Here is a 13,596-nt window from a genome sequence, read left to right on the forward strand (position 1 = left end):
GGGAAAAAAAAAAAAATCAATAAACATTTATTTGATACAGTAATTTTAATACATACAATTGACGGCCCACCACCGCACCACTCTGGGCCAGGGTATGAGGATGGGGACAGATGAACACAAGGCGGGCAGGACCCAAGCGCACCTCAAAAACATCTTGCAAATAAAACACTTTGTAGATAGAATATATATGCATGTATATCTATGGTTACAAGTGATAGCCAGAAATGCACTTGTGTAATGAGAACTGTATTAAAACCAAACCAAGGAACCCAAAGTTTAGGAGGCGCTGCAGTCAGGTATGAGGGGTGACCTGGGAAACCAGGCCTCCAGGGCAAAGGGCCTGGGTTCTATCCAACAGGGGAAGGCAGGAATGACTCTCCCCTCAGAACCACTATAGGGACAGGAAGGCCCCAAAGCCCCCAGGAGGCACCAATATCTGCCTGTGCAGGAACATAAAGTGCACCCTGGTTCTGCATGAAATGTCTGCCCTTGGCACTTTTGTTTTTTAGGGCAGGGCAAGCGCTGAGCCAGAGGTAGATCTGTAGAGACCCTGACTTTTGCATTTTGCCAAGGACCCAGGGTTTGTTTGGGCCTCTAAGTCCAAGCCCACCACCTCCTGGAGATCTGCCATGATGGTCCCTCTGAGGGTCTGTGTAGGCTGGTGGTCACCTTTGGGCCAGAGTAGGAAGGTGGGCAGACTGATGAACCCTGCCCAGGGAGGGCCTTACTACCTTAGAAGAGAGTTTTACAGACTAGCTTGCCAAAACCCCTTACCAGCCACCACCAGCTGGTACCTATCCAACTGCCGCCTTTGATAGCTGCCCCCACACCCACCTCAAAGACAAAGGAGTTAAAGTGCTAAACATCAAGTGACCAGAACCTCAAGTCCCATATCAAGGTTTTGAGGCATGTCCTGGAAACTCAACCCCCAGCAAAACCCAGGTCCTACTTCTTCCTACAAGTGCCAAGTACCTGAGAGGCTGAGGTGGATGGTCACACCCCACAGAGGTGTTGTGAAAGTGCACTTGGGCCCCATTCCCTTCTGCAATTGCACACCACCACCCAAAAGCCCCAGCCTACCCTTTGACCTTTGACACTGGATTTTACCCACCTCTGTGGCCACCCTCTGATCATGTCAAAGGTGTGTAGGAATTGAAGAGTCCATTCAATACCCCCAGCATATCACGCCAGGGTTGCCTAGAGTCAGAGCCTTCCTAGATAGGAGTGTATAAAAGACTCCATCCCAAATCTTCTTGGAACTCCTCCCCCTGAGGTTAGGGGGCAGGTGTCAGTCAGTACTACAGCCCAGCTCTACCTTCGGCACCAGGTAACCCTTAGCACCAAAACATAAAATTGTTGAGTTTTGTATAAAAAAGAAAAACAAACAAACAAGCCAAAAAAAAAAAAAAAAAACCAGAATTTTAAAAAAGGTTGCTACTTGTCACAGCAACAAGACTGCCATCAACAACATCCAGGAGACACACACAGGCAAATATCAAAATTCACATCGTCCAGGATCAGAAGCAGAGGACTCAAGTCCACCCCTACCCACACTGGAAAAAGCCTGTTCTCTTCTCCTCCAGCCTTCTTCCGGTGTGGCTCAGAGTGGTGGGTAGGGTTAGAAAGTAGAACCAGGAAGGAGGCCAGATCTCTCTTCCAGGCCTTGCCCAACCTGCAGACCCTGTTATCCTCAGGGCCCCTAAAGGGGTGGGACCCAGCCTAGAGCCACTACACTGGCTGAGACCCCATCTTTCACTATCCCTTAGTTTCTGTATCAATGACTGACTGCCACTAGATACTGAGAGCAGCTAAAGCAGGGGGAAAAAAAAAGAGAGCTTCCACGGAACTTGGCTTATGGGCCCACCTAGCATGGTAGACATAAGCAGTCTCTCATAGGCGCTACTCCTGGGCTAGAGGCTCCTTCTGGCCAGCCTCTGCTTCACATGGCTGTGGCCCCAGGGAGGCATGCCTCAGGGTGCCAACAAGATCAGAAACTAAAGGCTGGAGGTGGAACATTCTAGTCCTTTGCTCTCGGGTTGGTAGCTATGGGTCTGGGCCTCCCTGAAGGTAGAACACACAGAATTCTTTCCTTGCCTGGAAGGCTACATATTCCACCATGACCACACCAGTCAGTAGGGTGAGGCCTGAAACACAGCAGAAATGACAGAGGAGAGGAGTAGGCCCAGAGAGGTAGAAAACAGAAGCAAGGGGGTCATAAGTGGATGCAAGAGGACAGATGGGTGGGTGGCTGTCAGGGCAGCATGGCAGTAGCTAGACAGGGTCTGTCCTGGGAGGTAGCTGGGAGTTACTGGAGATCCAGTGTTGGGTGGAGGTGAGGCCTAAGTGATGGCAGCCAGGCTGCTCAGGTGCCTCATCAGCCCACAATTATGGGTCACCAGGAATGTCTGAGCCTTGAGGGAGTCAGAGTGAGGACCCTACTGGGCCAGAGGGAGGTGGAGATAGGGGCCATTTGGCTGTTCAAGCACACTTCATGCCCCATGGCACCAAAGCTCTAGATTTTGCCAGGTCCAAGAATGTCCTTGTAGGAATGGCTGGGGCCCCAGCCTATTGCACTTTTGCTGCTGCCCCTGGCACTCCTGGGGAGCCCCACCTAGCCACGTGAGGCAGCCTAAACAGGGGAAGGACCACTTTCAGGGAGATCAGAGTGGTTTGCCAACCCTCTGGACAGATGGGTGTGTGTGTGTGGAGGTGGAGGACAGGTCTGGAACTGGCTCCCCTAATCTGGACAAAGTTGGGCATGGTGGCTAGGCCCTGCCCACTAGGCTCACTTTTCAGGTGCCTTCCCAGTTCCAGCCTTCTTCCCAGTAGAGCCTCGGGCCCCCTTGTCTCTGCCTCCTGGGGGCCAGTCATCCCTGTTAGGTGGCAGCTTAGATGCTGGCTCCTCAGAGGACCGTTCCTTGGGCTTACGGCCCCGCTTCTTTCCTCCTGACAGACTTTTCTTCTTCTCTTTCCTAGGCATCAAGGAGTTCTGGCTCTTGTGTTTGGGAGGTGGGTCAGCTGAGGTCCGGAACCAATTCTAGGGAGAGAAAACTTGCAATCAAGACTGGGGACCTTGATCCAAAGCTACAGACCTAACTTTTTCATTAAATTTTTTTTTTTTAACTTTTATTATTTTTTTTTTGGTGTGTGTGTCTGCATGTAGGTATGTGCATGTGAGTGCAGGTGCCTATGGAGGCCAAGGCCAGGGAGCCGGAGCTATGGACAGTTGTGAGCCTCTTGACATGGTTGTTGGGAAACAAACTCAGATCCTCTGGAAGAGCAGGAAGTACTCTTAACCACTGACACATTTTTCCAACCCATCTAAACTATTTTTTGGTCAGGCATGCAACTGCTAGGAAGTGGCTGAAGACAGGGTTTCCCCTGCCTCAGTAGGCTCCACTCAGTGGCTGGGTACCAAGCTGGGGGAACCCCAGACTATTCTTTTTTCTTTTTCTTTTTTCTTCAAGATGTATCACCCCATGCTCTTGACACTTCAGGAGATATGAACTGTATTTTGAGAAGATAACACCAGATTTTTCAGTGTACACCATCTGAACCACCTGCTCTCCACCACCCATCCCTAAGGCCAGTCTCCAGGTCTGTAAGCCCAGAAGATAACTTTCATACCTCTGCATGGGTCTTAAGGATGTGATACTTGACACCGCTCTCAGAGCTGAACTCTTTGGGACATAGCAGGCAGCGGTACTTCCCCACCAGGTGGTCCCCCTGCAATGCACAGTGGTCCAGTACCCAACCTTCGGAAGATTCAAAGCACCCACATCTGGTCCAAGCCCTTATCCTGCTGCTAAAAGGTTAGGGCTGGGGTCAGCCAGAAAGAAGCTAAACTGTCTTCTAGGATGTGTGTCAATGGTGGGTTTAGGGACTGAAAGACTACCCTGCAATAGAATTATTAAGCCATCCCTGCTATAGTAGGAAATAAGAGAAGGGTAGGATGAGGCAGGTGCTGTAGGGATAGGTCATAGTCTTTTGATGAATGTCCTCATCTCAAGCCAAGTGTGCCCTCTGCTCAGGTCAGGATGAACACTTATATTACATAAGATAAAGAGACTCCAGGGCAGGATTTGGAACCAAACGACTAGTGTAGGGAACAGAGAAGGATTCTGGGCCACCTGTTGAGTACCTACTAGTCTGTGAGATCATATGCAGTGGACAGGGTAGGGGTCTTACACCTATACAGGTAAACCCTTGGCAAGAGAGAGCTGGGAGTGCCCAGTGCCCCACCTAGCCATGGGGATAATCCCAGAACTGACCTTGCTGCAGCTGGCAAGATGGGCCTTGAGGCCGGACACACTGGAGTAGATGGCTTCACAGCACTGCAGGCAGGAGACAGCTGTGGAGGAAGCCCTCCCACAACCCCATACAAGGGGCATCCCACCCTCAACCCCAGAGCACTCTGGGGCTTCTCTGAGGGCAGGTCCCCAGAGCCCTGGATTTGGGCAGAGTGGGTAGATAGGTCCCCAGGTTGAAGTCCCTTTTGTTGATATGGTATCTATAGGAACGCAGGGTCAAAGATAGGCTGGCTACACTAAAGATGGTTACTTCCCAATAGGACACTCACTGTCTTAACCTCTACTGTTACCTGAATGGCCAAACCCAAGCCTTCTATCCTAGAGCCCCAACACCCCACTCCCACTATATGCCAGTCCCAGCTTACATCATTGGGACAGTTCACATGGCCTTTCTCCTTGACTTCATTCTTCCATGCCTCCAGCAGCTGAGGGTTAAGTGTAGGGAGGCCTGGCCGAGTGTAGTTGAGCTGCAAAGCCAGGCACAGCACCAGGTAAACTTCAGGCTGAGGCACATGCTGCTTTGACACAATGCATGTGCTTCTGCAGCAGGCTCATCACCCCTTCACAGATGGGGTTAGTAGATGGCCAAGATCACAAGAACATGGCTGCCACAGGGGAATCAAATGAGGCTTGTCCTGGTCAGAGACCAAGAAGTTGGGGGAGCAATTAGGGAATGACCAAGAGCCAAGATCTTGCCCATCCCTTAGGTGGGCCACTCACCCGTGCAGTCTCAGGCACAAGGTCATCCTTCATGCGCCGTTTGGTCCAGTCACGGGCCAGCTCATCCTCTGCAATCTCCTGTAGATGGAACACGGCAACCTGGGCCGATGTGCGACGGATGCGACCACTTGGGGTCCGTTCTACTCCAAGCAGGTCCTCAGCCTCAGGGATTTTGTCTGTGGGCTCCTCAGGGGGCTAGGTAGCAAGGACACACAGAGGCCAGTATAAGCCATATAGAAGGAAGACATCCAGAGACTAGGAGTTAAAGTTGGCATAAGTTCTAGGCCATTTGTGGTCTCTGCAGGTATTGGGGGACCCAAGATGCATGCAAGTGGTGGGAGATATAGACACAAGAAAAACAAGACACCAGTGCACCAGGCTCCCATCCTTCCTCTTAGGACACACAAGACTTAGGATCACTAAAGGCAGGGATTACACCTATCAGGGAGCACATGAACTCACAAATACATGCAGGACACAACACAGGCCATTAGAGGAAGGACATGGTAAATTATAGGCCACTCACCGGGGCTGTATGCTCTGAACGCACATGATAGTCATGGCCAGCCTTGGATCGGTAAGTCTTGCCACAGTGGGTACAGGGGAAGGAGGGACTGTCTACCTCACATGCTGGCTTCCCACAGCGCCGCTGGTGATACTGATAACCCATGAGGCTGGAGAAGGCGGCTCCGCAGCCCTGGGGATCCAGGTCAGAGACCAGGTAAGCAATCATCCAGCCCAAGTCCTGAACTCCCCCACATGGCTCAACACAGACCTCCTGGGGGCAACGTAGGCGTCCCATCTGCTTCAGCACCTTTCGAAGCCTCTCTCGCTCCTCCTGTTCTCCCCCTTCAGAGGCCTCAGCATCAGTGGGCTGAAGACAGAGCAAGCCTCAGACCTGATGCCAGTCAGGAGTTTAGGGCCACAGATCCAAAATCAAGCATAGAGGAGCAGTAGTGGAATGAGAGGTCAGCAGTCAGGGCTAGGGAGGGAGCTGGGGGTCAGGCAGCATACCTTGGCACTGTGTTCAGCCATGGTGTGGTAATTGAGACCAGCCTTAGACTTGAACTGTTTCCGGCAGTGCTGGCATTTGAGTGCTTCCTGCAACTGTAGACATGGCCTAACTATGAGAAACCCATCAAAGTCAGGGGATCTTCCCTCCCGGTACCTTGGGGGGTAGGGGTGGGGGCAGGAGGCTTACCTTATGACATACTTCCATGTGTTTTTTGAGCCCCACGAGGGTCTTCCGGGTAACCACATTGCAGGTGGGGCAGACAGCCTCCCCCCGTTCATGGATGGCTCGCTGCCACTGCTCCTCAGGGCCACCTGTGAGGCAGGGCCAGGCCTCAGGCTTGTGGGGCTCCTGAATGCCCTGGACTCCAGGGGCAGCCCCCATGCCTTTGCTACAGGATCCAGCCCACCATGGAGACCTGTCCTGGGTCCTGCCAGGCAGCCCCCACCTGGGGCTGGGTGGGCCACAGGAGCTGGTGCCTCCTTGCTGACAGTGACAGGGGTGGCCAGCACCTTCTTCCGCACTTCCTCACAGCCTGATCCTTCTTGTTTCTTGGAGCGATGAACTCGGGCCTTGTCCTCAGCTTTGGCCAGGCCTGAGGATAAGGATAATGTGGATAAGACGTATGGGCTAAATACTGACATACTTAGTCCCAGAGGTCTCCAACTAGCTGGGGTCTTACCTTTGAGCCCAAAGGTCCCTGAGATAGATGGCTGCTCCCCTGTGAATTTCTTGGGTGTTTTCTGTTTCCTTCCTGACTCAGGGGAGAGAAAATGAGTGCAAAGATTCTGGTCACATAACCATTTAAAGGCCAGAGCCCACCATGGCCAGTCTCCCAGTGCTCTTATCTTACTGTGCTTTGTGCGCTCGGGGTCCTCCTCTGGCTGGGATGTCGGGTCTGCAGGCTGAAGTGCCTCTTTGCCCATTAAAGGCCTGCTTCCTGGCAGTAGGGAGCTGTTGCTGGGATCTGTTCCCAGCTGGAAAGTCACACTCTGGCCCATGGTGGATGGGCCATACTCTCCATTCTCTGGCCTTGCCTGCTTGGGCAGGATGGGGCAGGTGTCCAAACTGTCTGCAGCCCTGCAAGTGGCAGGTAAGGTAAGGTCCAGGTGAACCCAGTGGCCCTCTCACCCCCCAGGCACATCTGACAACTTACCACCCAAAATGACTTCCTGTACCTTTTCTTATTGCTGTTCTTGCCTGTAGCACGAGGTGTTTTGTTCTCAGATTTGGTCAGCAATACCATTTTGCAGGGTGGTGTGTGTCTGCTGATGGCAATAGGCCTGCTGACCGGCACTGGCTTGCTGACCACAATGGGCCTGCTGACTGGTACTGGCTTGGTGAGTGGCACAGGTTTTGTAACTGTCACAAGCTTGGTGACCGGCATGTGTTTGGTGATTGGGATGGGCTTGGTGACTGGGATGGGCTTGGTGACTGGCACAGGCCTAGAGACTGGCATGGGCCTGCTGACTGTGACAGGCTTGGTGACTGGCATGGGCCTGCTGACTGTGACTGGCTTACTGATGCCAATGGGTTTGCTGACTCCCACTGGTTTGCCAACAGTAACAGGTTTGCTCACTCCGATGGGCTTGCTGACCCCAACAGGCCGGTGGATGGTGACCGGTCGGCTGACTGGGCCAGGCTTAGGGGCAGGCAGGGGATGGTCCATGTGATTCCAAATCCGGTGCTTCTCCAGCTGGGTCTTGGAGGTGAATGCGGCCTCGCAGAAGGGGCAAGGGAAGGCCAGCCTATCTGAGATAGCACCCTGGGCAGGGAGGGTAGGTGTGGGATGGGGCCCCGGGGGCCTCTGCCCAGACGCACTCCCAGGCCTCCTCTTCCCCGACCCGCAGCCCCTTACCCCTTGGCACCGCTGATAGTGGTATTTGAGCCCGTAGATGCTAGGGAACTCTAGCCAGCACCCTGAGTTTGGACACTTCACCCTTGAGTGTGCCTTGAATTCATCTTTCCACTGGTTCATCAGGGAGAGCTGGACAGAGAAAAAGGCCAAGCTGCTGACCTGCAGCTACCCAGACTCAAAGCTCCCTGAAACCAAATGAGCCCTTTAATCTCAAGAGCAGAGCAAGTATTCAAGCCATGCTGCAGACCTATGCTGTGGACTACCAACATAGCCCACTGGGACCTTATAACAGTCAGATGTGAGGGCCCTAGGCCACATGCTGAAACAAGCTGGCACAGGATGTGTAGAGGGCAAGGAAGGGAAGGGCTGCGGCCTTCACGGGCTGAATAGTATGAGCTCCTCATCCCCCCAAGGGAGCTCACAGGAATATCTCGGAGAGCTTGGTTCTCAGCTTTCGGCCTCCCTTTTTTCTTCCCTTCTGTCCTGTCACTGGCAGTGTTTCCGGGATCAAAGCAGAGTGAGGCCTGGCTAGGGACTGTATGTCCACTGTGGACCACTGGCATACCTGCAGCATAGGAGACAGCAAGGCTCAGTGGCTGCATAACATCACCAACCCCCAAGGGGCAGCAAGCCCAGACCAAGTCTTGCTTTACCCATACCAAGGCCCAGGGGCTATAGTTAACCTAAGACAAAAGCCTAAGCCTCAGGCTGTCTAATAATCTCCACCCCATGAAGGTCCTCAGGATACCCAAAAAAGTAGCCTACTCTACTACTGGCTATCTGTATCTTCTAGAATTGATTTCTGCTCTAGCTCCTCACCCAGCTTTGGTGGGTCCTGCAACATGGGAAGCTGGACCTCCTTCCGGCTGCCACCCTTTCCAGATCCACTTTTGCTGGACCCTTGAAGCCGGCGGCCTCCTCCAACACAGAAGGATTCAGTCATCTCTATAGAGCAAGTGCACAGATCTATGAACTGAATGAGCCTAACCCAGGACTTTCACTGGGACTATCCTAGAGGCCTACAATAGGCCTTCTAGCCCTGGCCTCCTTTATCTATCACATCAAAAAGTAATGGGGACTTCTAACTCAGGGAAGGGGTTTTGCACAGACAAGGTCTCTCCAAATAACCCAGAAGGCATGAACAGTGTGGAAAGAGTTGAAACTCTTGCTACATTTGACACACTCACCTCACCCTCACCTAGACACACAGTACCACAGTGTGCAAAGGATCAGGTGGAGCCTGTGTTCAGAAAAGGCCTATGCAATAGGAAGGAGATTGACACTATCCCTCTTGGGGGACAATTAACGACAGTAATGGTTGCTGGCTCAAAGGCAGCCACACCATGATGCCTCAGGGACACCTTCTCCTCAGGTCCCTGGGCCCTGCCCATCCAGATATCATGTGATACTAATTTACCCAGATGGGCACCCTTGACGACCTCTGTATGGACACAGAAGAAAGCCAATGTGGGTGTTGAAGGCCCACTTCCTCACCACATGCATCCATCTCTTGTGGGCAAAGTTAAGACCCCCTGGAACTCCATTTTGGTCCCCATGCTTGCTGAGCCATCCTACCTGCCTGTCTTCTCAGCCTTCTGGGTAGTCAGGGCCCTCCACCCAGATGGAAGCACTGGTTCAGTCCCTGGGCCACCACAGGCTGGCAGGCCACCATTTCTGCTATTCTCAACTTCTTGGTCCCTTGCCTAGGAACCCACTTCAGCTAAACAAGTTATGGCCAATACTGGCCCAAGCTTCAGAGCCTGCCAGGCTGAAGCCACAGAGCATACTGGGGGTGGGGGTGAGGGCTCCAGGGACCTGTTCTGCTTGGGACATCTCATACCCTGAAAACTGAGGGGGGCTCTGAGCACAGCCATGTAGAGGCCTCTCAGAGGCGCCCAAAACCACAGAAGGGGGCGGTACCAAAGAGCAAGGTTCAAGCCGGTGAGCTTGACAGTTTTTGATCAACTCCAATCAGAGGGGATGTGTAGGGGCTGCTCTATCCAGGAGCACTCAGGTTAGAGGTCAGGACAGTCACTGTCCACTGCCAAGGGCAACACCCCATCCTGGGCCTAGGGGAGGAAGGGTCTTAAATCAGCCAAAGTTCTCTGGGTGTCCTCGCTTTGTAGCTTCAGAAGGAAACGAGTCATCCAGAATCCTGATAACATTTGAGGCCACGCGTAAAGGGCCTGCTACACCCTTTCCAGTGCCTGGGCAGAGATCAGAGTTAGGGGTAAAGCACGGTCGCCAGAGTAGGAGGAAAATCTCTCCACCACCTGGGGTCCCCAGGATCTCGCTTGTAGCCTCCAGGGAAGAGGGCGCCGCCGCGGACTCAGGCCACTCGCCTGGCGTGGCGAGCGCTGCCAAGAGGAGCACCTGAAGGCCCGTGGCCACCCACCTGTCACCTGAGGCCGGACACGGGCTGCAGCCTGGCCCGGAAGCGCCGACCGCGGGGGGGCGAAGGCAGTGAACCAAAATGGCGACTTTTTCTGGAGAAGGAGGAGGCGGGAGGACAGCGCCGGCGCGGGGAGCGGGGCGCGGCGCGGGTCCGGGCGCGGCGGGGAGGCAGGCTGGGCACACAGCTGGTGCGGGGCGCGGGATGGCGCCGGGGCCGCGGTAGGGCGAGCAAGGCCGGCGCTTACCTGTAGCGCCCAACGAGTGCGGCCGGGCCAGGCCGGAGCCGGAGCCGGGGCCGGGCCAGGGCGCGGGGCGCGGGGCGCGGGGTCCGGGCGGCGCACACTGCGCGCCGTGCTGCGCACATGCGCGCTCCCGCCCCTCCCACCTTTGACAGTTTTACTGCGGGGGGGAGGGGGCGAACTCTCGCGGTATTCACGCGGCAGCCGCTGCGGGGAAGGGGCCGGTGGGGCCTGCCTGCTCCTTGAGGCTGTGAGATCAGTATCCTTGGTGGTACTTATCTCCAGGCCTGTCTCGCGTGCCTAGGGCAGGAGTCGCTTTGTGGACAGTCCAGTAAACTGAGGCATGTCAGGAACTCTGGACACGACCCCAAATCCTGTCTCACAGATTAAGCAACCTGACTGGTTGCGCTTGCTGAAGTAGATCCTATGAAGGAAGGCTGCCGTTATAGGACCTCCTATCATAGACTGACAGTCAGGGCGTGCCCCAGCCTCTAACTGTTCCTGTGGCCACCTTAGTCAATCTAGACACTGTAAGACTATTGGGCTTTATGGGAATTACTATTGGATCAACTCCCATCATTATGAACAGTGGTCCTAGCTTCTCTGGCCCAGAGCCTGGGCTGCTAGTGTCAGATGGGGGGGGGGGGGTAATGACGTCCCAACCCACAGGATTTGGGAATAAATGAAGCAGAGAGGAATAAATTCTCTTTTGGCAGACTTGGGAGGAGAAGCTGACTGGTAAGGAGGTAGAGTTGAAGAGCTTGGAGCTCCACAGGAGGCCCAGGGATTGTTCACACCCTCCATCTCCTAGTGAGGAGCTAAACATTTGGGAGGGAAGAGAAGAAAATTGGGCTTTCATTTGGAAACCACTGTCATCCTGGGCCCCTCTCTGTTTTCTGAAACAGGGTCTCACTGTGTAGCCTCTGGCTAGCCTGGGACTCACTTTGTAGACAAGGCTGGCATCAAACTCAGAGAGCTACCTGCTTCTGCCTCCCACATGCTGGGATTAAAGGCGCTTGACACCTCTTTCCATTTCACCAGGGTATGGAACACCAGAATGTTGGCAGGGGTCAGTGTGCAAACTGAGGTACACTCAAGGTCATCAGCTTTCCCTATATAAATCTGAGTGTTCACAAGTGTGATATGCCAGTGCCCACAGGTTGGTGTGTGTCTAAGTGACCATGTGTGTCAGGTGGCAGACATGTGCAGGCATCACAATGTCATGGCATACCTGCATGTCCTGTTCTAGGTAAGATTGATGCTTGCCTGTGTGTCAGTATTCAGTTAACTAGATGTCAGGGTGTGTAGGATGTGTATGATATATTCAGGTTATGCATATCCATGTGTAACTATGTGTCAGGATTTAAAAGGGCTGAGTTTTTAAACGTGTGTGTGTGTGTGTGTGTGTGTGTGTGTGTGTACACGCGCGCTGGAGTTACGGCAGTTGTGAGCTGCCTGAAGTGGGTGCTGGGAACTCTACAAGAGCAGCAGTGCTCTTAACCACTGTATCATCTCTCTAGTCCCACTTCCTGGCAACTGGCTTTTGTGTGTAGACATCTAAGTGTGCAGTGTGCTTATGTGCACCATGTAGTATGCTATGTCTTGTGTTTTTGTCTTAGTGGTGGGGGATTGTGCATTAGTATTTATGTGCTTGGGTAATTATATCTGTGCATATGGGGATGTTGTTATATATCTTTGTAGGTATCATTGTGTCTGGTCAAATATGCAAGTGTGTTTGTATGTATTCAGGCATGTCTGTGTGTTGTGGTATCACTGTGTTTGTGGCTTATGGCCCTGTGTTCCTATTTGTATTTCTGATTGCTATGTTCAGGGTATGTGCTTCATGAGCTATGTATGTCAGGGCCTGGCTGAAAAGTGAGCCCCAACAGATAAATTCCTGAACCTGCAGTGATATTTTATTTGGAAAAAAAGGTCTTTGTAGGTATGACTGAAGTTCTTGAGATCTATCTGGATCACCCAAGTGGACTCTAAATATAAAGGAGATATGTAAGAGCCAGAAGAGAATGATCACAGAAATAGATTAATGATGTAGCTTTGAGCCCAGGAATACACTGGCCACTAGCAATAAAATAGATAAGGATTCTTCTCTACTTTTAGAGGACCTCTGTTTCTGTCTCTGTGCTGAGGATCAAACCTAGTTCTGGGCCACAAACCATGTTCAATATTATTAAGCTACACTCCCAGACCATGAACCAAAGGAATCCATTGTTAGAGCAGCTCCAGAGAGCCTCATTCCATGTACCCAAGCTGCTGTTCTGAGTATGTCAGGGCTGTTGTGTCCCAACTGGGGTAATATCCTCAGGATCTCACCTAAGATATCTTGTTTGCCATGGTGTCCTGGAGTTACCAAGTAGCGTCTCCAGAATGCAACACTACTGCCCTCTAGTGGTTCTACCTGTAGGCATTGTTCTAGAAACCCCTTTGCTCTTCAGAGATCCGACACTGGTGGCATTTGAGAACCAGATTTATTTCTGATTTTTTTTTTTTTCTGGTCAGAGTATAAAAAAGTGACCAAAAACCAAGGAAGACAGGACAGGAGCATAGGGTAGAAAAGACAGAGGAGAGAGAAAGGAGGCAGAGAGAGCCCTCTGGTTGCAGGAACAAGGACTGGGGGACTCTAAAGGCAGGCAGACACAACAAGGTGGTCCTTCCATGGGTAGAGGGCACACAGGATGGGAGATGCCAGGTCAGTGGCCTAAATTAATTGTAATGAGCAACCTTGAATTGAGGCCAGCTTCTGGCACACAGAGGGGACTGGAGGCTGAGCCTCAACTGTCCCTGAGATTTTAGAGTCCCTGGGAAAGTTAGTAGAGGGCAGAGTGCGAGTGAGCTGCCAGGGGCTCCTCACTGTCCTTCCTGGCAGCACCAGCCCCCAAATACCCAAGGGAGGGTTGTTCAGGTATCTGGTGACACATGAGAGGAACAACCCTACACCATTTTCTTGGAAAAATTATAAATAGATTTTCTTGGGAGAGCCGCAGAGGTGTACACACACACACACACACACACACACACACACACACACACACACACTTCTTCAAG

At 52.7% G+C, this 13,596-nt stretch overlaps 1 protein-coding gene across 6 annotated transcripts; it reads right to left on the reverse strand.

Annotated features, from left to right (window-relative positions):
• Nucleotides 1-26: 26 nt before the first annotated feature.
• Znf512b (zinc finger protein 512B) lies at nt 27-10,619 on the reverse strand. Of its 6 annotated transcripts, none has more exons than XM_059262170.1 (17): nt 10,296-10,478; nt 8,720-8,845; nt 8,323-8,465; nt 7,901-8,029; nt 7,221-7,807; nt 6,896-7,122; nt 6,725-6,796; nt 6,461-6,637; nt 6,232-6,356; nt 6,045-6,137; nt 5,806-5,904; nt 5,557-5,727; nt 5,031-5,225; nt 4,676-4,777; nt 4,272-4,334; nt 3,628-3,726; nt 27-3,037 (listed from the first exon to the last, which is right to left on the reverse strand). In XM_059262170.1, exons 2-17 carry the CDS (start codon nt 8,841-8,843, stop codon nt 2,786-2,788), a joined length of 2,658 nt encoding a protein of 885 aa, XP_059118153.1. In that variant the 5' UTR covers nt 8,844-8,845; nt 10,296-10,478; the 3' UTR covers nt 27-2,785. The 6 variants fall into 6 exon arrangements, with proteins under 6 accessions (XP_059118153.1, XP_059118154.1, XP_059118151.1 ...); XM_059262171.1 differs by having other exon boundaries at nt 6,491-6,637; nt 10,296-10,477; XM_059262168.1 differs by lacking the exon at nt 10,296-10,478 and adding an exon at nt 10,540-10,619 and having other exon boundaries at nt 7,221-8,029.
• Nucleotides 10,620-13,596: the final 2,977 nt, after the last annotated feature.

This window comes from Peromyscus eremicus, chromosome 4 (genome assembly GCF_949786415.1).
Source record: "Peromyscus eremicus chromosome 4, PerEre_H2_v1, whole genome shotgun sequence".
NCBI classification, from domain to species: domain Eukaryota; kingdom Metazoa; phylum Chordata; class Mammalia; order Rodentia; family Cricetidae; genus Peromyscus; species Peromyscus eremicus.

Bases quoted from the DNA above. Each gene is read 5' to 3' on its own strand.
- Znf512b (XM_059262168.1), bottom strand. From the start codon at position 8,843: ATGACTGAATCCTTCTGTGTTGGAGGAGGCCGCCGGCTTCAAGGGTCC. The intron at 5,728-5,805 runs GTCTGTGTTGAG...CTGGATCCCCAG, and splicing joins GCCTACGTTGCCCCCAGGAG to GGCTGCGGAGCCGCCTTCTC. The intron at 3,038-3,627 runs GTATGAAAGTTA...TTCTCTCCCTAG, and splicing joins TCCTTAAGACCCATGCAGAG to AATTGGTTCCGGACCTCAGC.